Source organism: Falco cherrug, chromosome 7 (genome assembly GCF_023634085.1).
Source record: "Falco cherrug isolate bFalChe1 chromosome 7, bFalChe1.pri, whole genome shotgun sequence".
In the NCBI taxonomy this organism is placed as follows: Eukaryota; Metazoa; Chordata; class Aves; order Falconiformes; family Falconidae; genus Falco; species Falco cherrug.
In genome coordinates this window covers 250100-277041 of record NC_073703.1, presented here as the reverse complement: position 1 = coordinate 277041, position 26942 = coordinate 250100, and the positions used below count along the sequence as shown (strand labels likewise).

At 44.2% G+C, this 26942-nt stretch overlaps 2 protein-coding genes across 5 annotated transcripts in view; both read right to left on the bottom strand.

Annotated features, from left to right (window-relative positions):
• Window positions 1-698: 698 nt before the first annotated feature.
• Window positions 699-8299, bottom strand: SEC11A (SEC11 homolog A, signal peptidase complex subunit). 3 transcript variants are annotated; one of them, XM_055717401.1, is made up of 6 exons: window positions 8160-8297; window positions 7928-8037; window positions 5801-5950; window positions 1732-1851; window positions 1147-1204; window positions 699-986 (listed from the first exon to the last, which is right to left on the bottom strand). In XM_055717401.1, exons 1-6 carry the CDS (start codon window positions 8208-8210, stop codon window positions 936-938), a joined length of 540 nt encoding a protein of 179 aa, XP_055573376.1. In that variant the 5' UTR covers window positions 8211-8297; the 3' UTR covers window positions 699-935. The 3 variants fall into 3 exon arrangements, with proteins under 3 accessions (XP_055573376.1, XP_055573377.1, XP_055573378.1); XM_055717402.1 differs by lacking the exon at window positions 1147-1204; XM_055717403.1 differs by lacking the exons at window positions 699-986; window positions 1147-1204 and adding an exon at window positions 2342-2490 and having other exon boundaries at window positions 1726-1851; window positions 8160-8299.
• A 78-nt stretch (window positions 8300-8377) lies between these two features.
• The window catches only part of ZNF592 (zinc finger protein 592), a 37340-nt gene continuing 18775 nt past the window's right edge, over window positions 8378-26942 (bottom strand). The window contains exons 3-9 of one of the 2 annotated variants that reach the window (XM_005437530.4): window positions 26347-26525; window positions 21208-21384; window positions 20267-20423; window positions 17102-17380; window positions 15591-15703; window positions 11719-11854; window positions 8378-10368 (exon numbers count right to left, since the gene is read on the bottom strand). In XM_005437530.4, coding sequence (XP_005437587.2) covers window positions 9871-10368; window positions 11719-11854; window positions 15591-15703; window positions 17102-17380; window positions 20267-20423; window positions 21208-21384; window positions 26347-26525 — 1539 coding nt within the window. In that variant the 3' untranslated portion in view covers window positions 8378-9870. The remainder of the gene's footprint in view (window positions 10369-11718; window positions 11855-15590; window positions 15704-17101; window positions 17381-20266; window positions 20424-21207; window positions 21385-26346; window positions 26526-26942) is intronic. The other variant, XR_008733382.1, reaches the window with a different exon arrangement.

Here is a 26942-nt window from a genome sequence, read left to right as displayed (position 1 = left end):
GGCTCAGTCTTTCTGTAGCTTTCAGGTGAGCTGTAAGAGACATGGCCAGCTGCAGGGATCATTAAACCTAAAACCCATTTCCAAAACTAAGAAAATTTTACTATTGCATCCTACTAAAACATCCCTGCCATACCGCTATGGGTATTTCCCATCTCAATTCTTTTGTTACCTAGTGCTGCAATGACAGCTTACACACAAAGGAATCCTTTGCCATTTTCTGCCCAAAACACCTTGTAGTCTTTAAGCAGACTATTTCAGTGTGATTTAGAGAAACACAGAAATATCAAACAGATCCACAGCTCAGGACCGCTTACTCACCAAAAAGAAATGAGATGAGCAACCACTGCTGTTCTGTAAAGAAAGCACAAGTTAGTTTGCTAGGCTTTAGGAGTCAGTCTGCAATGGGAAAGCCGAGGTGTATACATCCCGCCCCCTGGCCCCCCGCCCAGGAAAACAGGGCAACAAGGCTGCACTCAGCAGGGCAAGAACGAAGAACGTGGCAGGGCTTGTTCTAGGAAAGACGCAAAATCTTTATTCCAATTCTGAATTAGAAAAAACATCACCTCCAGAGCTCACCATTTGACAGTTCAGTCAGCAGGGAGAGGTCACGCTTGCCCAGCAGAGGCACAGACTTAGAGGACCCAGTCCTGTAGGCACTTCAAGAGGAAGCTCAGCTTCAAAGTACAAACACTGAACAGTTTGGCTTAAATTTTTAATATAAAAACTCACTAAAAATGCTAAAATGTGACAAACCATTGGAAATACTGTGACAAACATTTGCCCTTATGCAGTAAAAAACAAAACAAACCCAAACTGGCAAGAAGCTTTGAAATGCATGTTTTCTTCTTCCTCCTGGCACACTGGACCACCATCTACTTAAAACGTTCATCCAAAAAAATCCATGGCACCTTCACCTCATACTTCAGTGCAAGAAGCTACTCTCGATGGACCAGCACAAACAAACCCAGTAAAAAGAGGACTGCATACTGTAAGAGAAAGAAGAGAAGACACAAGAGTCCACATTCACATCCAAAGATGCAGTAAGAGCAGCAAACAAAGGGCAAATGGTTCTGCCTGTGTGAATAAAGTTCTCGTGAAGTATTTTAGCTGGGGCAGGAGAAGCAGGCAGAAAATGAAAGCTCTTACCTTAAATTTTGGGTAATCATTCATTAAGATAGTCACTATTCCAATATAGGGCACAAATCTACAAGAATAAAGTTTTTATTAAAACAAACACTATTCAAGGTTGCATACAGGAGAAGCACTGCCCTGGTACTTGTACAAAGGAAAAGCCACTCCAGCACGCAGAGGGCTACAGTCAACAGGCCTGGGACTTCTTCCTCCCAAGCAGGGAAGTCATGGCAGTGGGGGCTGAGTGACAACAAACCACAGAGCGTGTTTTAGCCTCTGTCTTGTTCAGATCTCACTTGCCTGCAAAGACCGTGCCTTGCAGAATAATTTTGATGAAAATTCTGATCACGCCTGAGTGTGCACTACCTTTGCACCGGTGTCCATCCAGCATCAAAAACTCAGGATGTAGCTCACAGCACGACGCCTTCGCTTAAGCCAAACTAAGGACTGGACTACCTTTGGTTTTTAACTCTCCATGGTACCTTTTGAAATGCTTTCAGGCAGGTCACAAAAACCCAGTAGGGAGAGTTTGAGAGGGATTGACAGATGGCACTGGGGAATGGCAGTGTAAAAAGTCACATCTTTTTCAACTTTACTTACCCTCTTGCTCGTCCTACTACGTCCTTTTTCTCCAACCAGTGCTGCCCTCGTTTGTACAGCCCTCTATCATCAACGGCATTATTGTCTCCCTTTGTCAAAAATTTGATGTCACCATTTTGCCTAGCAAAGACAAGACAGCCAGGTAAATCAGAGAAAAAGAACTTAATAAAAGCTGCTCTAGAACAAGCATGTAGACTAACACCAAGATATTAGAAGCAATAGTGTCCTACACATTGGAGCAGGATGAAAAAGGGAAACTGCCAAATGCAGTGGAAAGCAGACAGTTTGAAAAAAACCCTGCCAATAAAAGAATGAATTCTGCCCCCAACCAAGCTTTCCAGCAGAGTTTAAGAACAGAACCAGCAGGATGAGCCATTTCTAGTGAAGGTACAGCTATCGCCTCTTTGCTTTTGACCTCTCTCATGTTGATGCTTCTCTTGCTTCAAACACAAATGTTGGGTTCTGGGCTCTGTACTACCACCCAAAATGAGACTTTGGGGTTAAAGCAAACACTCAGTAGTGGTCAGAAGCAAGCTGAAACTTAGGAATTATTATGAAAAGGGGGACAGAACAAAACAAACAATACCATTATGATACTGCATGAACTCACGATGTGCCTACATCTTGAATGCTCTGTGCAGTTCTGAACCCCCTACATCCTTTTTTGAAATGGAGAGAAGAACTGGCAAAGGTTCAGAAATGGGTAACAAGGTCTGGAACCACTTCCATACAAGAAACAACAGACCAGGACTCTTCAGCCTGGAAAAGACAGAACTGATGGGAGATATAATGGTAGTCCAATATAAATGACACAAACAGCAACAAACTAACAGCTTTTCACTGCTTCTTCCAATATAAGACCTAGAGGGCATCAAATGAAACTCAGAGGTAACATGTTAAAACAAGCCAGAGAAGGTGCTATGCAGAACTAACAACAGTGCAAACTAAACCATGTCTCTCAGGAAGGATATTTTGGATGCCAAAAAGTTGTATCAGTTAAAAAAGTGACTGGATACTCCGTGTAACAAAGAAAGGGAGGCTATTAATAAAGAACTGTGACTTTGTGCTTGAAATTGTGATTTGCAGAAAGCAGGGCAATTATCACTACATACTCTCTCTAGTCTTTGTCTCGAGATGAATTAGCTTGCTAGAAACAGGATCCTAGAGCAGATGAACCTTTGCTTTGATGAGGAAACAGCTGCTGTTACGCTCTAGCTTTATATACCACGTTATGTGTCCTTCCTCAGTAATTTCCATTCAGCTTGCTGGCCTGCCAGCAATGCTTGCTTCTAAGCACCAGTTTGTGCTGCTACTCAGGGATCAGCCAGCCACAGTCATCTATCTCCCTGTGGCACATAACAGCAGATGCTGAGCCAGAGCATTATTTTTGCTTGATTCTGTCAGCTTACTCACAGAAATGACAGATCAAATACAACACAGGCCAAGTATGCAGAAAGCCTTCAGAGCTCGTGCTGATTGTTTTCATTATGCCTGAATACTAATGTGTGTTACTTGACAGAAGCTTAGAAGACAAAAAAAAGGGTGTCGGGGGGAAGAACAGACCTTTCTTCAAAGCACATTGTTGTTCCCACACTGTGAGCCAAACACCCTAGGACAGGGGTCTTCAAACTTTTTAACCAGGGGGCCGGCACATGGATGAAGTGGCAGGCAGTCATCTGCGGCTGCTTGGTTTCCCCCCAAACCCCCGGCGGGGGGGTCTGTAAATACTGGGGGCCAGATTGAGGACCCTGGGGGGCTGTATCTGGCCCGCAGGCCGTTGTTTGAGGACCCTTGCTCTAGGAGCTTAGAGATAACAGTCTGGAAAAAGATGAAGATACCCAAAGGTGCAGATAATGTAGTTTCAGCTCTGAAGACTGATGGCATCAGAGTGCATTATCTTTTTGAGCGGATTCAGTGCTTTATCATGAACCAGTATGAGAAACCCACAGCACAGTTGCTCTCCTGTCTGAAATGTGAACGAAAACTGGTCTGTCCTGCACCAAAACCAATAAGTAAATTTTGACCACAGGCTCAATGTTTAGTGACAAAGAATGAACTCAGTTTCGTGCTGAACAATGAAGAAAAGGCTAACAAGTAAAAAACATTTTCTTACTGAAACACTACTGATGTGAACTGGAGCCTGAGTTGCCACAAAATCGTGGAGAACAGGGTTTCTGTTTTCCTTCATTTTGACATTCCTGTCAGCTTTCACAGAGCCTTTTCACAGCTTTCATATTCAGTCCATAACTATAGGAAGTAATGGGAAACTCCAGCCATTCAGAGGGCACTCTTGAATGCCAAACTGGCACCAGAAAAGTATTCTTTAAACAGTGAGAGCAGCAACTGATATCTCAGAGTCCTGCCTTCAGAGTCCAGCTTCAGGTCACAGTACAGATTTTTCAGTTTTATCTTTCCTAACATAAAGATCAGGTCTGTCTTTGGTTGTTTTATTTAAATGAAACACAACAACACTGGACAATGGTTTACTTCACAGAATCTAGGATTGGTCCTATGATCCTGTTAGATTTAAAAAAACCAAAACAAAACAAAAACCAACCACTGGATACCTTAATACCTAGCGGTGAGATAGAGCCAGGCAAAAAAAGAAGAGTGGGTAATATCTGAAGATGAACTACCACACAGAATGCATGTGTCTGCTTCTCCTTCCTATACACTGGTTGAGAGCAGACAGAAGACCCTGACCTTTCTTGCCTTTTCAATAATCAGCCCAAACAGCAGCACGAGAGCCCAGCTGAGCCTTTAGCATGCAACAGGAGAGCAGGAAAGTGGTGTTTTGTTTAAAAGAGTTCCCAAGACATCACAAAAAGTGCACGCGCAACATTAGGCATCAAATTTACCAAGCACACTGATCTTGTTTTTAAATTAGTGGTACCAAAGAACAATACTTTGAAAACTGACACTGTTAAACGTTTAGGGTACAGAATACATGTGAACAGCAAAGAATGTGCTCTGTCTACTGGGAGAGGTGCCACACTCTCACAGCCAGGATTTCAGCCAGACTATTTATGTGCACGAAGTTTGTCGACCTTGACATTGGTCCAGACAAATGGTTTAGATGTCCCAACAGCTGTAGCTGTGGCTGTTATGAACGCTTGAGCAAAGGGACCTTCTCTATCCCATCGACCTCACTTGACTAGAGCAATCCTCAGATGCCACCATTACACAGGATTAAAGTGATTCACTTAACCTAGGAACAGATCTTCGAGTGCTAGTATAGCTCCAGTTCATTCATACTGCAGCAGGCATTTACTCAGCAGAAAGAGATGCTGGGACCCCATCCAATTATTGCCCTCTCAGAGCTGATTTGAAGAATGAGGCATTCAATTCAAGATTTAGTTTTCACTCAAGTGCCACACAGGGCTGGCTTGGATCCCCACAGACCAGCCTGGAGCAGCCACAGTTCCATCCAGCAAAATAGGAAGGCTCATGGCTGCAGAGGAAGCCTTGCTTGGAAAACCAAGCCCTATTCAGCAATCAAACCAGACTAACTGCGCTTTATTCCTTCACACACACAACCTGCTAAATGTTTAGAGAATGAACAGTATATGGAGCGTGCAGCACATACAGGCACCAAGTATAAGAATGCAAAACTTCCTACAAAGAAAAGGAACACCCTGCTTCTGCATGACAGCAGGAACTAGGACCTTATGAAGACAAGTTTTAAAATAATGCATGCTACACACAGAATGCCCCCCTTCTGTACATTCTACCTCTACAAACGAGTCACTTCACACACACAAATGCATCCATACCTACAGGAGACAACCCAGTAATATTATATAGCAGCTTGGGATGGAAATGATGGCACAGGAGACATTAAGTGACACAGGGAGCCCAGGACACTGGAACAGACACCCCACCTTGTGCGTTGTTAGGTGATCTTTACAAGTAAGCCAAGGAGGGCAGATTTTGCCTGTCTGAAACTTCAACATTACTTCCTACAGCACCTGAATATACTGACATCCCACTCATTTGTTTATCCAAGGAACTGAGGAAAAATAAATTTAGCTAAACATCTGCAGTACAATTCCCAAAATTCTTGACATACTTCTCATGAATTTTCAGGACACGATGTACTATAGGAATTTCCCTTCCTTCTATCCTAAAGACCACAATTTCTCCCACTCTGATTGGATCTTCAATTCGGTTTGTGAGGAACAGGAGATCTCCTCTGTGAAATGCAGGCTCCATGCTTCCACTGAAAAAGAGGAGCAATTAAAAATATCAGAATCAGGTTTTGGAGTTTACAGTCCTTTAAGAAAAATTTCACAAGAATCTCAATGAAGAACTCCTAAGGAAACCACCTTGGAGACCAGGCAGATGTCTAACCTCTATTATAATAAGATTTTCAATCACCATGCTACCAGCAATATTGACTTGTTGGGAGAAGAGCACTGCCAGGAGCCAGTGTTAAAAGCACACCAAACAGGAAAAGTCTTCTTCTTTCTTCTTAACAAAGTTGTTGTTATTAAGTATCTTTTTGACTTCTGAGCTCTTTATTTGATAGGGCTAAATGGCAGCACTGCAGTGGTGGGAAGCTTTTTTAATGTCATTTATTTTTATTTTTTGCAGGTAGATAGATCATCCTTACGAACCACGCACTAAAACATACAGGCTCTTGTATTCCCATCTGGAACAGACAGACAGACAGGTGTGCTAAAAATTTGTTATTGTGATTAATCACTTTGCTTAATCTCATTTCAGGCACCACTATTCAAGTTATTCTCTTCCCATCTTGTAAATGGCAATTGTTACAAACTACTTAACCTTTTCCAGTCCAAATAAATAATGCAGTACAAAACAAAATGATGAACTTTAAAGTACTGCATAAATTTGTGCTTTATCCTGAGACAGCTCAGAAGCTGCTATTGAGAACAGAAGATCACATCAGTGAAGAAGGGATGTGACCTAATGGCCCATCTTACTGGGTGGAGCAGCATGAAACGTCTCCCCTGTACTTCACGGGCCCATCAGGAGGGAGTTTAGTTAAAGGGCATGCAGTAATTAACACCAATGTAGAAACACACACAAAAGCTGACATGGCCACAGAACAGGCCCTGCGCAATATCCACACCAGCATCCAATGACTGCCCAAGGAACCTGTCCCAGGCAGCAGGAGGGTGGGAGTAGCGCTGGTGGTACCTACCGAATGGCACTTTTGTGAGGACAACATGCAACACCTAAAACATATCCAGTTACAGAGCAATAACTCTTATAGAAAGGACTACAGTTAAGGCTCCCCTTTACCTGGCCATGTTACAGCTCACTAGAAGGCCTGGAAAAAACCAAGCAGCTGCGAAAGAAGAGTTAGCGGATACTTTTAAGGATGCAATGTAACACATAATAAAGCTCACTGGGCTTTTTGGCAAGCCAGTTCCCATTCAAAAACCCCAACAACTCTTTTTCACTAACTGAATTTATTACTGGCATCTCAAAGATTTCAGCTTCCTTTTCACTAACTGAGGCTCTCCACATCCTTCAACCATTCATGTAGCAGCAACAAGAGACACGGACAGGCACAGCAGGAGGTACCAGTGCACTGTGATGTTCTGCTACCACAACTTCTACTACAGGAAGTACCATTTGCCTTGATGTGAAGGCAAGCTCTGCCATAAGCACTGCTTTTATACAGGAATGATCCCCCCCTCAAGCAACGGGTTCACCATCCCCTGCTTCAAGGCCTGCCTTTTTCAAGTCTCTCTTGCCCCCAGCACTCAGCATTTCTCCAGGTTTGGTACGGTCCAGAAATGTGCAAGTTCCGCTCTTACCGTATTTCTTTGAAGTCCTTCCTCCTCTTTCCCCTTTCTCAGGACTAACTCTCCAACATACAATCCATCCAGCTGGCAGAAGTGGAAGGGTGAGATGCTATTTCTACGCGATGCTCCCAGCCTCGCTCACCTACTTCCTCTTCCCTCGCTGTTCCTCTGCCTGACCCGAGAGCAGGAATCCTCAGAGCCTCTCGCCCGCCGGGGACGGGGCAGGATCCTCCAGCTGCCCCATCCCTCCGGAAAACTTCCTCCGGGTGGGCCCAGCGAGCCCGCACCGCCACGACAGGGCGGCGCCCGCCGCTCTCCGGCCCTGCCCAAGGCCCGCGGGGTCTCACCCCCACCCCGCAGCGCGACGGCTGTACCAGTCCCCCCGACAGCCCCCCCCTCCCCGCCGCCACGGAACTTGCCTCAGCACCACCACGATGGGGCTCTCGCTGCCCGTCACCACCATCAGCCCCTTCCAGATCATGAGGGCGGACGAGACGATCATGCCGAAGTTCAGCACCTGATAGTACAGCTGCGAGGGGAGGGGGGCGTCAGGCCCCGCGACCGGGCAGGCCTGGGCAGAGCCGGGCAGGGCGCACCCGACCCGGCCCGCCCCCCGGGGCCCGCCCCGACCCCCCCGCCCCGGCTCAGCACCTGCCGCTTGTTCATGCGCCGCACATCGTCCAGAAAGTCCAGCGACAGCATCGCCAGCCCCGACGGCGGCAGCACCACCGCCCGCCCGGCCCCGCTTCCGCTTCCAGCCCCGCTTCCGCTTCCAGCCCCGCTTCCGGTCGCGTCACCGCCGCTTGTGCCCCGCCCGGCGGCCGAGGTGCGGCGGTGGCGGCCCGAGCCAAGAACGACGCCCAGGCAGGCACCCTTGGATGCTTTTATTTGCAATACTTTGAAGTAAACATCGTAGCAAGGCACAGACGCCGCTGCGGGTTAAATAGATACGTGATGGCTCGGGAGCGCCCCCTGCTATCCTTAACTCTACGTAGGCTACCTGGTAAAACATCCCCTAGGCTAACGTACACCGTATCAAAAAATACAAAGAGTCCAAACTGTTGTATCAAAACACGTCAAGACGAGAAGGTGAGCGATCCGAATGCGATAAGATAAATAGTTCTTAAATTATTTAAACATTGTCATAGTAAACAACGAGCAGGGTTCTGGCTCAACATAATAAAAAAAAGAACAGTAAGAAGATAATTATATTACATGAAGCACATGTGTGACGGGAATGAGTGAGCAAAAAGAGTCAATATGACTGCACGGAAAGAAACGTCTCCCATGTGACAGGCCCTGCTGAGCCCTGCCAGACACCAGCCCTCGCCGCACCGCGGGATGCTGGTTCCCGCTGCTGCTAGCGTGGGCCACGCTCCCCTCCTGCCCTGGCAGCTCACAACAAGCTGGCCAGGGAGCCCCCCACAAACCAGTGCTGTCAGGAGTGCCGCCGCAGCTTCCCTCCAGGTGATGTCATGGACAGGGAATGTTTTCCCCTTCTGGGAATGGTGCCAACCTGCCCCCCAGCTCTGCCCCGAGCTCCCTGCCAGGATGAGCCACCAGGCACCGGGCCCAGCTGCACCCAGCCCTGGAACGGCTTCCAGCAGCACAACTCCACTGATGCATGGCCAACACATCCCCAAGGGGGACCAGACCCTCCTTAACGCAACACGTAGCTTTGAGCTGTGCTCACCCAAGAGGACAGGGGCTACAAAATTCTCTTTCAGGATGATTCAGGTCCAAGACATTTCATTACATTGTGTTTTGGAAAATACAGTTGTTATTTGGGCAATTAAAGAAGTATCAGCACAACTTACAGCTTGAACCCGTCCCGTGTAACACACCAGATCCCAGATCCGCCAGCATGGTCCTGACAAGTGTGTTTTGCTGAGACAGTGTTATGAGTTAAAATGAATAAAACAAAAGCAGGATGGGAAGAGAAAAAAGAAGCCATAAATAGAAGAAAGAAAGCAAGATAGGGAAGGCAAGGCTGGGGCTCCGGGCAGAGGCTGAGGCAGTGCACACTTAAAAGAAGAGAGCTCATCTTAAGGAAACTGCAGCTGCAGAAAGTGCTCCTAGATCCTCAGGAGTTGGACAAGCTCCAGCGAGGATTCTCGCCCTGCTTTCCCTTTTCATCTCTCTGGTCTGGCAGAGAGTTAGTGCTTAGGATGCAATGGCAGGGTTTGGTTTTTTGTTTGTTTTTAAATTTCCCTTACAAATAGAAGTTAACGGAAAGCAATGTCCATCCCAAAAAATCAACAGAATATTTCAAAGATTCACCCCATCCCCACCCTGTATTTTGAGTAAAAAAAACCCAACAAAGAACCCCGACCAATCAAAAGGGGTTTTTTGTTTTTAAGTCTTAAGAGACTGAATGATTGTTCTGCGAGGTGCTGTTAGGACCCTCCACGCCAGAAGTCTGACTGTGTTCACAAAGAGCTGAGTCACTTCTACACTCTCTGCATTTCAGGTTTTCTTCTACCATAGTGTTCATCTCACCATTATAGCTCTCATGTCCATTTTCACTCATCTCCCTTTGTAACTTCTGCCGTTCATCTTCTTCCTCCTCCTCCTCTTCCTCCTCCTCCTCTTCATCCTTTACTTTATGAACAATGAAGAGGTGTCTGTTCAGAGAGATGTGAGAGGTGTAGCACAAGCCGCAGAACAAGCACTGGTAGGTGGAGCTGTCTGTCTTGTGCTGAGGTATGTGTTCCTGAAACTCAGTACTGATGTCTGTCGCAAAGCCACATTTAGCACATTTCCAATGCGTTTTCAGTTTTTTGGCTGGTGGCACATCTGAACCCGCAGTGGTCTCTGCTTGACCCAGCTCATCCATTGCCATCCTCTTCGGAGATTTTGCCTTAAAAAAATAAGATTAAAGTTACTTTATTGTTCGAGCCAATGGAAGAATAAGTGCATATCTGAAGACACCCAAGGGTGAATACGCATTGGTATTTGGATACAAACTAAAGGAAGCCATCCCTAGGGACTCCTGTTGCATGGCCTTTCCTACCAGTACCCAAATGCCTCACCCCAGCATGAAGGATCTCAACTGCTGTCCTGTGACATGGGGTGGGAGATCTGGGAGGAGTTGGCTGGGCAGAAACATGATTGGGAGAGAAAATGTGAACTTGGTGTGGGAAGAAGGAGCCCACAGAGCAGGGACAGCTGAGGGTCACAGGGATGGTCCTTAGCCTAGACAATGCTTCTCAGATTTAACTCTGAACATTTTCCCCTCCACTCAGGCTTTTTTCACAGCATCTCTCATTAACCCATCCCTTCTGTCTTATAATCCCACAGTGTGCTTCTCCTCCCATGAGGATGGCTCACTTGCATATGTCCCATCATGTGATTTTGTTATCTCCTCATCCAGCAGCACTGAGCAGTCTTTGTTTAGGATACAGCTTATAGGCTTGTATTTGCAGAGCAGCTGGAGCCATGTGAAGCCACCACCCGCCACTGCTTAGCCAGGTGCCCTGGTATGTTGGCTGTGCTTGGGGGAAGCAGCCACCAGCTCATGAAAGTGAAATCTTGAGTTACCCCAGGTTTTCTTGTGGCATAAATATAAAGGGGAGTCAGTCTTGGCTGCGACCCCTCTATGCTAGGGTACAGATGAAAATAAATTGCAGTCATATGGAAAATGTATGTCTATTTTCAAAGGAAATGGAGCAAAGAAGGCCAATCAGCCAACCCTCTGCTCCAAACTGGCCCAAAATAAAATGAGTTGAACAGTTACATTTGCTGAAAAAAATGATACAGTCCTACTTAGGAGGAATGCAGTTCTCATAACAGAAGTCTTTTGTAACTAGCAGAAAAAAACAAGGGAGAAAGAGGAAAAATGTACCAGGCTGGTGAACACAGTGGCAGGGGAAAATGACAGTAATAACAAACCTAAATAAGACCTGGTTACAAAGCAGACTGAAAAACGGCCAGTAAAAGATAAAAACACAGGGCCACATGTTCCAAGGATATATTGAAAAATGCAAGATACGTTGCCCTGGTGCTGCTGCAGCTCAGCTGCACTTTCAGTTCTGATTCTGACACTGCCAGAGAGAAGCAAACTGGATGGAGTTCAGAGGAGGGGAAGGAAATGTGCCGTATGGATGAGACGGCCTGACTGCTGGCTGCAAGGCTGCAGCTCGACAAAACACCCCAAGTGAACACCTACTCGCCAGGTACATTTATTTTTCAATGAAAATATATCAGTTACTTCAGCTGTATCTCTCTCTGGAGCTTTTGCTTTGGCCATCTGGGATAAGTCTGGGTTTTTGATGCCGTGCATGAGGCTGATGTGATTCTCCAGCATGAATGGCTGAGGAAATGTCTGATTTTCATCTGTGCAGTACCTTGAGAATACAAAAAGGAAGAAAATTTATTAAAGGAAATGCCAAGCAGTTAATTTCCATCCAAACAGCTCTGTTATGTGCCACACCAATAGGTGCCATTGGAGACAGATGCTGATGAGTAATGTACTATTAAATTACCAAAATATGCAACAAATCATCATTTTAATAATAAAACATGACCCTTGAGAGAAATCTAGCACAGTTTAGAATTTTCCACAGTAAGCATGAATGGGAATGTACTAAATAAATACAGGGACTAGTGAAAATCTGGCTCACCGTGATACATGCTACACAAGTACAAGATAAATAATCAAGATGGAAAATACATGGGAGAAAAGTGACTCTCAGATGAGAGACCTCCATGCAGAGGGACCTCATGACTTGCGTAACACCAAGGAGGCCTGCAGCAGAACCCGGTTCTGCACCCAGCGTTCCCAAGCACCAGTGCAGCATCACATCCACAAGATCATGTGTATCATAACACACTTAACATGCTTATAAAACTGCTGAACTTCCATTAATTGCAATAACCCAGGAAGAAGCACTCATGTACGCATCATTTATATGTAATTATTCATGTTAAAACTTGGTAGGATTCAAGAGCTGCTAGAAAGCATGGTTGACATTTCAAAAGGAGATGTGAAGGGGATATGCCATCTGTTAAACAACCTTCACTCCTGGATGACTGAGGTCTACTGGAAATAAGTGCCAGGCCTTGCAGACACATAAACCACATCTCTGCAGCATGGTGAAGTACACAGGGGTCTCTGTTAGCAACTGGGAAACCCAAGACTGACTTTGTACTCTTTTGCTGCCTGCCAGTGTGACATGGGAAAGGTCCACCAGCTCCGTATTGACCCAAGCAATGAGGCAAGTAACACCTGACTTTTCTGAAATGCACAAATTGCAGTTGAAATGTAGGCAGCAAGGGATGAAAATCAACAGAGAGGAGATGAAGTGTCTCTGGGCAACAAAGACATCTTTTGAAAGGAGAGAAGAAGATTCCTACTGATCTTTCAGTAACTAGATGGAAATTAAACAACAGTCAGTAATGATGCGAAAATGCAGACGTGCTCATTGAATACTTCCGGTTTTTAACAGGAACTGCTTAGATGATAAATTAACATTTAATAATGATGGAATTTTTCTCCCTCATGGAAGAAAGACGAAAGGTTATTAAGTGGTATTTATCAAAAATAAATATGTTGAAAATCAAGTGTTCCAGGCAGTTTGTACTTAAAACTTGGAAACTAAGAGCAAGTTCTCACAACAATAACCAAGTAAATTATGAAAGAAAATACATAAAACATCAGAATATTGTGCAATTTGTCCCAATTTTGAATTCTTTTCATGTAAGCAGGGAAAGATGCTTTTCTAACCTGAATTACTCCAGTGACAAGCTTGGCAGGAGGGTGTTCATGCAAGTCCTCCATCACTGGTTTCTCCCTACAGATTTAACAAGAGGTAGAGACCTAAGCAGGGCAGGGGGAAAAGGGAAATCACAGCCTCAAATGTTCAGAGTCAGAGGGAGGTCACCTAAAAGACAGCATGCAGGAGTCACAAAAATACTCAATTGCTGGATTAATGACAAATTTTACTCATGCTTCACATGGAATCCAGGAGAGGAGAATGATAGGAAGTTAAGGTGTCAAAACCCCTGAAGGGAATAACAGGTGAGACTGATGCAAACTGCCTGGTGGGAAGAAGGAAAACAGACACCATTAACCAAGGGAAAAGAAAAGGAGAAGCAGAGATGTGTTCTCTTACTGACTGAAGAAATGAGCTGAGAAGGAATTCAAAGGAATTCTAATTTGCAAATAACAGTCACTGAGGAGATTTTTAGAACAGCGCTCTGGACAAACTATAAGGGATCAAAGGGGAGACTGAACAGGAGACACTGGATCCAAAGAGCAGCCATTGGAGATGCTGGGACAAGTATTTCAAGGAAAAGGTTTCATTTGAAGAGTACTGTGATTTCAGTAAGTCTCCCACTACAATGATTAAAGAGAGCACAACCACTGTTCAATTAAGACTTCATCAACAGATTTTGAGGAGCTTGAAAATTAAACTACAAGCTTGAGAATTAAACACAACCACAATTTACTTGAATTTCTAGCTGTAAACATGGAATGATCGTGGACCCTTGAGTGAAGCTGTGGGTCCACAACTGTGTGTCATTCTGAAAGGTTACAGAAAAACTGGACTCCAGGGCCTATAAAGCCAATGCACACAGTAGGCTGGCACCCCCCAGATTATGAGGTATTCCTATACAAATCTCCTTCCCAGCTAGGCTTTATGTTCATTTCAATTCTGATACACTCCACTTTGAAAACACTTGATCCACAGTGAATAGATTTACACAAATCAGGTGCGTGTAACTCCAAAGACCAGGGGTCCTCAAACTTTTTAACCAGGGGGCCAGCACGCGGATGAAGTGGCAGGCAGTCATCTGTGGCTGCTTAGTTTCCCTTCCCCCCCAGCCCCTGGCGGGGCAGGGGCTGTGTGTGTCTGTAAATACCAGCGACCGGATTGAGGACCCTGGGGGGCCGTATCCAGCCCGCGGGCCGTAGTTTAAGGACCCCTGCCAAAGACCATCAACCACAAACTTAAAGCTGAATGAAAAATACTAGGAGCCAACGTTTCATCTTCTCCAGAGGTTCCAAGTCAGATCACAGTTACAAGAAATGGAAAGTTTAGAAGTCCTCACCGAAAAATGCGTCAGGAATGTATTCCTATCAGATGTACTCCTATCAGGCCCCAGTGGTGATGCCAATACTTTATCCATTTACTAAAAGCTACTATGGCTCACTAAGCAGTCCGAAGAAATAAAGTACATGAGGGATGTATTCTTCAAGACAGGCTTTTAGTAACTTAAGTGCAGTAAAGTGACACCACACTCTTCAGAAACACCAGCATTAAACGAAAATTTGAGTTAAATAAAAAAAAAACCTCCCAACCTACATCACTGCAAACTTTCATTCCAACACAGATATGCATTAATTCTGTTTCAGAAGGATGTCTCAGAATGAGACAGGAAGCAAGTCTGCCCAGTCGCTTGGCGTATGACTTATTCTGCAATGGCAGATGAGAACACAGCAGTTGCAGAGGCAGTTTTGTAAACACTGGGCTTTGTCCTGAACTGAGACGGTACTTGCAGTTAAAATATGTTCACTAGCAATGATTTTCATTCACTGCTGATTTATATAGCTTGTCTTGTCTGAAGTCTCCAGATCCATTTTCCAACGTGCATCTTCCCAAGCAAATCCACCAGGCTTAATTCGGCATCACCCTGCAGCTTCTGCAGTCAGTTCTGCCTGTGTAAAGAGGTGGCAAGATCTACTGCCCTGGTTCATTAGGATTTTACACACTTTTTGTACCATTTTTTCATGGGGGAGGCACAAGAGTGATGCACGACTACAGCAACCATGAAGGAACAAAGATTGGCCCAATATTTTATTGGCTGTTCCACACAGGTGCACAATATCATTCTCATTTTGCACCTGCCAATCTCAAATCAAACTTTAACCTACATTTCCAAAGGGCACTGTGCTGTCAAAAGCAGGGACTTATTTTAGCCACCGAGTCTCTCATGTTGAACACATTCTTCTCATTCTCCCTCAGTAACTTATAGCCTCGGGTAGACAGAAGCAGACATGATCTATTACAAAGGGCTTCCAAACTTGAAGGATTAGCTTGTTGTTGAAAACAAATTTGAAAAGCAGCATTCAGTACGTACCAGCAAGTATAAACTTTCTTTGCTGTATCGTGATTATTGCGGATGTGTCTACGCAGACTGTTGGAGGCATTAAATGAGCGTTCACACTGTCGACAGGGATATCTCTTCATAGACTAGCAGAAGAACAGAAATATCTTTTAATAATAGCGAGGCAGAAGGCACTGACTGGATTCTAATATTCCCATGCTCTTCATCTGGATCTTACCTCTCAGGTGCAAAAAATCCCTCTTCCACTGAAAAAGATCACTGAGATTTTGGGGTCCCACTTAGACTCAGGCCAACAGTTGGCTAATATCAGCACCAGTCTTACAAAAACCAGGACTAGTTGAAGCACATGCCTGATTTTGTTCGTTTTATAGGAAATGCATTAGCTGCTTCTCCTGTGGGCTTATGTCACTGCAGGACCCTCTGCAGAATTAATTCAGTGGAAGGTCCCTTCTGCCCCAGAAGAAAGCAGGACCCTAGAGTGAAGTGCAAGTCCACTTACCCTTCTCTCTCCTCATAATTCAGCACAATAAAAGGACAAAATGTTAAAAAGCATCACACAGTCCTGCTTGTTACCCATGTGTGATATCCCTGTCCCCCTACGCAACTCTGCCCTGTAACTAGCCTCCTCCTTTTACTACAGTCTGTATAACCTGCATGCATTCCATTTAAAAACTTCTTAGACTTGTTTAATGAATATATGTGTACTGAACTTAAATATTTGGCAAATTTCCTACTTTTATAGAATTCAAACGGGAAAATCCAGCACTCTCACCCTGCACTCATCTCCTCTTGATACATATCAAGTGGGACAAGTTGCACTGCCCAAGTCAAGCCAGGAGGAATCAAAGACCATAATCCACATTTCCACAGCCTGTGCTCATGGGACTTGGGAAGGGTGACTCAGTATATCAAACAAGAATCCTGATGCCAAAGTACTAAGAAATCTGGCTGCACACACCATCTTGGCCTATGTTCTGTCAGCAAGCAAGGATAAGCTTGACAGAAGTAGGTCAAAGCAACATGCTTCAGCTGGATGAAACCAAAAAAATTGAGATTTAGTTCTTATAATGATAGCTCTGCACACTGCATGAATCTGTTACTCTTCCCCAGTTAGATGTAGTGATATCTACCAAACAATACATCATGTAGAGGAACTGTATGTCCTTCTGTAACGTTGAGTGTAGATAGTTTAGATTGGGCTGTTGAACCAGTAACTGGAGAAGACATGACCTTCCATCCACTTACCCTGATGAGCCAAAGAGGAAGCCAGAAGCCTGACATTAGATGCAGTGGGAGAAGGAACAGCGAAGAGGATGAGGTATGCAGGTTGTAGAGTATCAAGGACAGAAAGTGTGCTTACAACAGCCTACATAATTTTTTTTTTGTTCTGGCCCTGAGCTTACTCCTTAGTGAGCTGGCAAACAGATTCTTGGTTTCTTTTTGCTCCAAATATTAATGATTATCAGACTCTTTTGCTAAAAATATCTTATTATCTACCTGAAGTGTTTCACCTGAGTCCTTACCCTTCCATGACTTCTCTTCATGTGGGACACATAGGTTTCCCTATCAGGGATCCACTGTGAACACTCCTTGCAAGTCCAACCTGTTCTTCTCAGTCTGGACTTGGATTCGGGATTGTGTCCTTCCACCCTCATGTCCTTCCTTGGCAGAGGGGAGCGGGAAGTCCCGTTGGCTACTGATAGCTCCTTTGGTAGGGTATGAAACTGGCTCCTTGATGCCTTCTCAGATTTCTGTGGAAAGTTTGAGAGCTCCTCAGGATTTTGGGGGACTCCATGAACACCCTGGATAACAACAATAATGGAATCACCCACAACATTTATATGTAATTCATATTACACACTTTTATTTACAAATAAATAACATTCATTATTTAAATAAATAATATAAGCCCCTCACACCCTGAAACAATATGCTGATATCTTGCTCCTCCATATCCTCCCACTTTGCCTTGAAGCTGGCTGCAGTGTTTTCCCCAGCAAGAGATTTTTCCCAAGAAACATGAAGCTTCTATTTATGTTTCCTGCATGACAACAGCAGCTCCTTGGTGCTGCCTGTTTAACAGTTCGGATGACCTCTGAGAACTCTGGTTGAACAGGGAAGATGTAATAGAAGAGCAATGATAATTGTCATTATTTCAAAAGCCTAAGCTCTAAAACCACTGAGCTTTGTTAAGCTCTGAATGAAATGTTTGCTGTTATCTTGGGGGCTCCAAAGCGGCTTCATCTTTGCTCTAGGGACGGGAAGACACAACCTCTCAGTTTCTCCAACTCTGCTTTCTTCAATTCCACACAGTCTATTGCTATTTACATTTTCATGGTTCGCTTTGTTCCTGACAAATAAAAGCAAGCATAAAGCCAGAAACCAGCCCTATAAGGAATACATCTCCAGGCTCTTTGGTTGTTCAACAGGCCAAAATCCAAAGTCTCGCAAAAAGTTATTTTAACAAAGAAAACTGAACACAAGGAACATAATCCAGAAATGAAGAGCTGTGGGAAAGCAAAAGCAAGTAAAATAGCAACATACCAAAAAACCCTCAAGAAACTCCCCTAGGAACAACAACAGTTCATCCACACAAAAGGATAATTAAGAGGTTTAATTGTGCATAGTAATTAATAACGGGTAAAGTTTCAACACACAAAAACCCCAGGCCTTTGGAAGTCTTTCTGTGGGTTAGACACCAAACAAACTTCCAAACACTAGGTCTCATCCAAGAAGCCTGTGTGCTTTGCACCTGATCCAGCTGATGTCCGCAGAAGCTCTTTCATACAATGGCAGAGCAATGACAGCTGCTCCACAGCATTCCCAGTTATTTAGGGTAACATGAACAGTTCACCTTTCTCCCCATCTGGAAATTTCAAGAGTGTCTTCTGAGCAGAGTACATTATTACCCATTACTCCATTTCTCCTGTTATTACACCACTGGTGGGGGAGAAGGAGCACAGAAAAACGAACTGACTTCTCTGCAAAATCAGTAACAGGAACCAGACCTTCTAACTCCTACTCCTATGCTTTAACAACAGAAAGCCAGGGAAGATGAGAAGACACATGGTTTATTTTCCACATGGGCACACATTAGACAGCACCTCCTATGAACTTTGTATTACATAAAGGAGCAGGATCTGACAGAAAAGGAGATGGGTTAGTGCAATTACTACCCTGCCACAGCCAAAAAAGCCATCTCAAAGCCATTCAATTACCATCTCAAAGACTTGTTGATGGCCAAATACAGCTGGTTAAATGACAAAAGTTTTGTACTGGAGATGTCAGGGTGCTGGTGTACAAACTGCTGCAGGCAGTCCCTGGGGGTGGGATTTGCAAATAAGCTGCAACAAACTGTGCACCTCAGCTCAAGCCCATCTTGTCTTTTCGTCTTTTTGCATTAGGGCTGAATGCCTCTTTGAAGGTCCCAGCCTTAACCTCAACTCTATTTTCCTAGCTATAGTACAGGAAGATCAGCAATCATCAGCTTCACAGGAGGGCTTCAAATTTTAATTCATTACTGCATGCAAAGCATATCCAGATTTGCAAGTTAAAGGCATGGGGGAGAGAACAAAGTAGTAGTTTTGAACGGGTTTTGCTTTTTGGAGTGAGCTAATGAAACGTCTTGCTTTTTAAAACGTAAGTTTAAACAAAATAAAGTCACTGACTAAAAAAAAAGTCACTTTTTCTTTCCAATCGACGGGAAATTAAGACTTTGCAAACTTTTTCTTCAGAATGCCACCAAGACATCTTCTGAGAGGATTTCCCCAACAGTGTTGTATAGATGCTGTACATAGAAACATACTAAGGCAACAGAAAAATGTGGTGCTCACACATTTATGGGACGATCAGATCTGCAAGTCGTCACATGCATCCCACTAGAAACCACCACCAAATGGATAATAACCGGCTTTTCATATATATAAAAGAGCAATGAATAATAGTGCAATTATTGCAGTGGTTGCTGCAGCCATCACTGAGGGAGGGCGGGTTTAAAGCACTCTCCAGACCACCATTTCCACCAAGTTCTGGGGCTGCACACAACTATCCATTTCAGACCACCCTTTGGAGCAGCCTGAGTGGTGCCAGCATGGATGCACACAAGGCCGGGGTCCCACGGCCCAAAGGCTGGTACCTCCAGGGCAATTGCTTCTGCCTCTGTCCCTCCCCTCTTGCAATCTGGTGTGGCAAGTGGAGCAGCCAGGGAGGTGGGGCATTAAATGCCATGCAGTCGCTCTCTGAGGCAGCTGCAAAGGGGCCAAAACTCTCTAGGTGAGCACCCAGAAGAGGGAGATTCAGCTTTCACTATGTAAATAAAGTAACTGTGGGCAGAGAATACTTCTCCCTGTCTCCGAACCAAAGATAAAGCTCCCGCCCCTGTTTAATCACTTCCTTGGATTTAATATAAAATAGTTGTAAATCAAAAAGATTACCCATAGATAACAAGCCTTTGTCATAAGGTTAAATTCATATAGATGAAAGTAACTGCTTGCGTTATTACCAACTAACACAAAATGCTCCGTTGATGTTTCCAGATAATACTGTAAATCATTGTAGTCTATTTTTCCACTAATACATTACTCAAGAAACTTCCACTCCTTCAACCAATTTCCTCACACAGCTGATGTAAACTCTTGGTGAACTCAAAAAATAGAACCCCGTACCAGTAAGCTGTGAGAGTTACCTACCTTGACGTGCTGCATTAACTGCTGCTTCTGCATATAAACCAGCTGACACTGTGGGCACTTAAACACTCCCACTAACAACTTGCTGTTCTGCTGGAAATGCTCTTGGAGCATCTTCTTCTTGTTAAAGACCGTCTCGCAAGAGCATTTGTATATCACCCTGGATCAATTAAAAAAAGTAAATTCAGTTTCTCTACATTAGCTATCTTAAGAAAACAGTGGAAGAAGTTATCCCAGCAACTTCAGAATGGGATGAGTTTCTGAGGAGGGCTGTACGCTCAGTACATTGTCAACACACACCCACGCAGACAACTGAACCATTAACTCAACTGGGAAGAACAACAAAATGCCTGAGGCACATACCACAGCTTTCTAAAAATATGTTTACTTCTATGCATATGTATAACTACCTAAGTGTGTGTGCAGATGGGAGCAAACCCAAAGTATACTAGCTAGCTACACATTACCTTCAATCCCACCTTTCCGTAGTTCCTCCCTTAAAACATGCATTTCTGGCACTAGCTCAAGCCTTGGAGGGGAAAGCTACAGATTTGAAAAAAACAGGTGGTTTCTCTCTAGTGATTTTTCAGGGCAACACTGCATAGCATTATTCTGCTCTTCCTTTCAGGTGCCAGATGCAGCCGTTGCCCTGGAGCCATCTACCAAGAGGTGCCACTGTGAGTCCTGCCAGACAAAGAGGCAACAATTAAGTTCCTTTTACAGATGTTCAGCTCTTCCCTGCCCAGATCCTCTCCTCCTACCCAGGAGACTGCATTCATACCAAGGAGAGCACACTGTAGGTAGGAACAGATCTCTGCCAGCCAGCCAAAGCAGCAGATCTTCTCATATGAGGACAGAAACCAAAAGCAGAAAAAATCTGGGAGGGAAAGGGGGAATCCTAGAGCTACACAGCAAAGCAGAATAGATAAACCCCAAATACTTACTGAGTAGTTTTATGAGGCTCTTCTGGGTGCTGGCTGGTCATGTGAGCCATGGTGCTGTCGGTCGACTTGAAGGCCATTGGGCAAAAAGAACACTTGTGGAAGACTTCGCAGTGTTTCTCATGGATGTGCACTTTCAGCATGGCAAGGGTCATGAAGACAACTCCACAATGGATGCACCTGGGGGACACACAAAGAAAGAGCCAAGTTACAGCCACAGCGTTGCTTCCAACACACATGCAAAGCAGTGCAGATGGAGGCAAACACCAGGCTACAGTGGGTCCTCGTTTTGTCTCTTTCAGGAGTAATGTGGAAGAGTCACAGAGGAATACAATGCAGGAATTCACAAGCCAGAATGATCTCACAACTAGATGTTAGCGACAAGTAAACAAGATCTATAAAAGAAGCCTTCAGAGACTAAAACAACCAAGAAAGAATAAAGGAAGATGTGGTTCAGCAAAATGCCAGCCCTGTATCTGTGAAAGCCAATTCCCCCACAGGTACATGTGAAGAACTAAAGTAAAAGCATCTGATAAGACCGCTGGGTAGCAATAAGTAGCATAAATACCAGTTAGTCCCTAGTACAAAATAAAAAGAAAAAGAATATTCAGCTAGGAAATCTTAGTAATCTTGTACAATTGCTTCTCATACTCCACTAAGCACCAGAAAATAATGACAGCACCAGCAAAGATACTGAAAACAGCAATAGAAACACCCAGGAACCGATTAAGCTCATTAAAATCATAAAGACACAGGTGTTCCCTGGGAAGTGCTTGTCTGGGAGCTGGGCAGATGCTCCAGGAGGAAAGAGAGGAAGAAGCAGAGGATGCACATGGAGCCAAAGTGACATCGGGTGGTTGATGGAACTGAATGTGCTGTTGGTGGTGTTGAGATAGTTGGAGCAAATGAGTTGTGAATGGTTAATTCAGGTTACAAGCACTTTGTATGTCCATTGCTGGCAAATCCTTTTGTTCAGAAAAGGAATTTCACAAAAGAAGCACCTCTATGGATGGATGGGCTGATAGGAAGCTTATAACAGGCAAGGAGCTCAGCACAACTAGGGGAAAGGTCATTCCAGAAGGGGGAGGATCAAGTCAACTGATTCAAGAAATCCCCCAGTCCTAAAAGAAGCTGAGACAGCATGCCAACTAATTAACATGAGAAGCAAAAGAATTATTTGACAAATGAGAATCTGAGTACTAAATAATGAAGGAGTTGGGTAACTTATAACCAAGGAAGGTGATGTTTTTGTATGCTAAACTGTGTAAATATTGTAAAATTTGACAACCAGGGAGCTAGACATTTGCGTGCTACCACCTAGCTCCCTACTTTGCACAGACTGTAATAAAGAAATAAGTAATACCTCAACTTGGTGTGTGCACTGGTGCTGCACACTGTGTAATGAACCTGCTTATGGGACAGCAAAAGGATTCTTCTTGGCAGCTGAAAACATAAACCCCAGGCCAAAAGGAAAGCCAGGGTCACCCCACTGGTCCCAGCCTACCTCTCTTCCTAATGCACGCCTGTGACAGATCTTGCCTGATACTCCCCCAAAAAGGCAACAGCTGGCAGCCTTACTATATTAACTCTTATAGTCCTCCTGAGAACCTACCTGCCTGCTGTGCTCCAAGAAAACCCACACACCAACGCTACAAGGACACATGAGGATGCAGACACCTGCCCTCGCCTGCCTCAGCCACACCAGCTGCAGGGTTTACCATGCCCATAGGAGCACCTCCGCTGATCCTGGACCAGAATAGCCTCTCCTAAGAAGATTTGATCAAAATTACTAACAGCAGATACCCACTTAAGCCAGCACCATGTACGGACCATTACAGCAGAGGAGCTCAGCTGGGCAATCCAGGAGACCTACACTTGTGCTAGTAGGATACGAGACACACACAAAGGATAACTCCCTCTGGCAAGCCCGGAGTTAAGCTGCCTTAAAAATACCTCTCTTCCTTCATTCTGAGGGCTGCTGTTTGCTGCGGCACTATTAGGGTTCATGCATTCGGTGGTGCTACAGCACAGATGCTGCCGTCGCAGATGGACCCCAGCTACTGAGCAACTGGAAGAGCTCCAAGATCATATCAAAAACAAACAAGCCGCTAGATTACCCTTCCCTCCGAATAAGCCTCCCAAAAGTGTTTAGGAAACAAGCCCACACTTTGAAGTTACACTTCAAAAGATCGTTAGGCAGAAGCCATCCCAAAGGAACCAAACCCTCTCCCCCAAAATTATATACAGAAACGCTCTTTTCTTAAATTTAGAGAGGGAAGCAGTGACAGCAGCTGGTGTCATCTTTGGGGAAACATGACAATACTTTGGGTAGCCCTGCCTTCAAGCCTGATCTTGATTCACGTGAGATGGGGAGAGAGACTTTCTAGTATAGTAACACCAGGAAGCCTGTTATTATGGGAGAATAAATTCCCCAAAGTATAAATGAAGAACAAATGCTAATCCTGACAGCAAGGTCTGGCTAGTACATCCAGGAATATCCAACAGGCTTCTTCCACAAACACTCCCCCAGCTAACAAGAGATGGTCCTGCATTACATTCAGTTACAGTAAGTACTTCACATAGAATTAGGGATGATATAAATACTAACTCAGGGTCAAATGATCACAAGTTAATTTAATCTGCAGTAAATGGAAGTTTAAACAACAGCCACTTTGTAATCAAGAATCCCAGTGCCAGAATAATGAAGTTTGATAAAGTAAACTAATTAGCAGAACAAAGTGGATGGAGGATGTCAGAGGCTTGCCACGTAATTTCTGCAAATTGCAAACTGCTATTATCTCCCCAACAAGAGGAGGGGGAATAATTTGCAACAGAAGACTCTTGGATAGCCTCAGGGAGAGGAGGGGTGGTGTAAAAGTCTTGGAAAGCATCCTGCAAGAGAAGATAAAGCCACAAGATACGCTTCCTATGCCTGCCGTCACCTTCCAGTCCCAAAACAATTCAGGTGGCAGCAAGCAGCAAAACAAGTCTGGTATCACTGGGGACAGCTAGAAGGTGCTTGGAAAAGGTGGGGAGGCGACACCTGAAGCAAAATGGCAAGGAGTGCTTAGGTAAGGCTTGTTGATTTTAATTTTTAACTGCAAAAGACCTTTCTCATTTTCAGTGCAATCACTAGCCCTGACTATACCCCAAATAAAACAGTACTACTCCAAACTTAATTGAATGCATTGGGGTATTAGCAGAAAAGGAGACAGATTAAGGACTGATCACAAAACCAAACATGCATCAGAAAACCAAGAAAAACAGGGATATAGTGAGAAGCAGCAAAAGTCAAGCTGATTCTAGGAAGGATTTAAAAGAACAACTCGGCTTTTCAGCCCTGTGAGTAATAAAAGTGAAAGAAAAGAAGTAAAGTCACTATGTGACCACAGGGCAGATGCCACAGGATTATCGAGATACGGTTCTGCAACTAGAATTTCTTTCTTCTGTTTTCAACAATGCCAATGACATCAATCCTGCAGCAGACAGGCAGGATAACAAGGATGGCTCAGCCAGAAGTTCACCTGTTTGGTGGACTCAGTTCTCTCCAATGAGCCTGAGCAGATGCAAATTAGAGGAGAAGTTAAAGAAATTTAGCTTCTAGAGAAACTAGGTAAAGCTAAAAAATCCATTAGTAGCATTCTTGATCTCTCTCTTGGTTTAGATCTTCATTGATGCCCCTGGCACAGAAAGCATCTGTAGAAGATGGAAGCTCTTGTTGCTGACAAGGATTAAGGCATCATAAAGATACTACTGTAATATATCTGGAATTAATGACATTTCTAAAAAGTGCCAGGTCGTACACTTAAGAGTCAGGACCAAGCTCTGTTGTACACTGTGAGCCCATCAGCTAGAAATAGAGGAGAAAGGACTTGCACTGGATCACTGCTAAGTGACTGAGCTTCCTATATGATACAGCTTCAGCCAGTGTAACCCTGTAACACGTTATTGATTGAGGCATAGATGAGGATGGGAATACTGCACAAGTAGCTCAGTGTGATGAAGTTGGGCCTGCATTTGGGATTCTCAGAGGCCAGTGAAGTCCAAAGAACTGCACCAAGCCCATGATTAGTTTTCTGACACCTACTCCATTCTCATTTTTCCATCTCAGAGAAAATACTTTTTTCCCGGCTTTCCTCCTTCTCTATGATTAACTCATTTTCAAACAGCCCGAATACCACAGCCATTTAATTTGCAATGGAATTAATTATTTTTTGTGGGCTGTGGCCCCTCAAATCAGATCCCACATAACAAAAAAAAAAATTATCTGTATAAAATTAAATTCAGGATTGGTTTTTGGTTTTTTATGTGTCTCTTGTCTTCACAGTTGAAAGAAAAAGCCCTTGAAAACAGAAACCACACAGCAGAGGCTTCCTGAATCTGCAGACATCTTAAAAGAACAGCTCCAAGAGCAGAAATCGCCCTGTTCATTTTAAATTTCCAAGTACTTAATGGCAATTGGAGAAAAAACAGAACTTTAAGGAATATTAAAAGGTCACCCAGTCTCATCTCCCAAGCAAATAATCTGTGCCTTAAGAGCTGTGCTGCAGCTGAGGTGATCTCAACATGCCAAGAAGGAAAGGCTTGTAGGGTAAAGTAACATCTTTTATTAAAGCAATCAATTTGGTTGGAGAAAAGACAACACACGCATATACACACCACCACATCCAGAACCTTGGGATCTTTCCTCCATCTGTTTCAGTTCATGAGAAGTGTTTGGAGAGTTGTAGGGGTATACAAGAGAATCATCTATGCCCTCCTCATGAAGGCACACATCCCTCAGTCCATTATAACTGACATAAACATAAGTACAAACCTTGAAGAGATTTCAAGGATTAAGATCTGTCATCTTTTTGCTGTAAATATCAATCCTGAGATGCCTGTCTGCAACTTGAATTCAACACAAGCACCTTTCACCTTAGAGCTGCCTCAAAATAATTTCTGCTGTCAGAAATCCTCCTCTTAATCCATTTAGTAATTCCCCATTTCAAACTTGTTTTGTCATGCAGAATACCATGCCAGGCCTGGGCTACATCCTCTTTCACTTCTGCTGTAAGGAAGACACACCTTTTCAAAGATCTAAATCCCCATTTCCCACTCCCTCTCGCCATCTCAGCAGGGACCCTCTGGAGCCTCACAAACCTGAATCCAACTTTGCGGGAATAGTGCAGGCAGTTCTCCTTGACGTGAGTTTGGAAATAGGCAGAGCGGCAGACAGCTCCACACTCTGGGCAGCAGTATGGAGACTTGTGAGCATGGATCCTCTGGTGAGCGCAGTAACTGCACTGGTTAGGCAGCATCATCTGGCACACTTGACACGTCTGATGAAAGAAAGGTTACATTAGTTAGTTATTCTCTATTTGCCTCCCCCCCCCCCCGCCCCCTCCCAATTCACCCTAGAAAACTTTCAGGTTTAGAAGAAGCTTCAGTACACCTTCCTCTAGTATTAGCAGTAACTCTACAAAGCTCTTTCACTAGCCTTCTTATAATGTTTTCCAACAAGTCCAACAACTTCCACAATTAGCCATTCCCAATGAAACTATCCACTCTTAAACCATGTCCTTTGTGGTTTATTTCCAGTTTTATCCCCTAAAAAATGAAAATGAAATCTTTCACCTCCTAGCTCTGAAGATATTCTGCCTGGTCACTGCTTTGATTTCCGCCTTAAGGCGCCTGAGAAGGAAAGCACTTTTCTCAGCAAGCCCCCACACCAAAATCACCAAAAGAAAGCAGGAAAA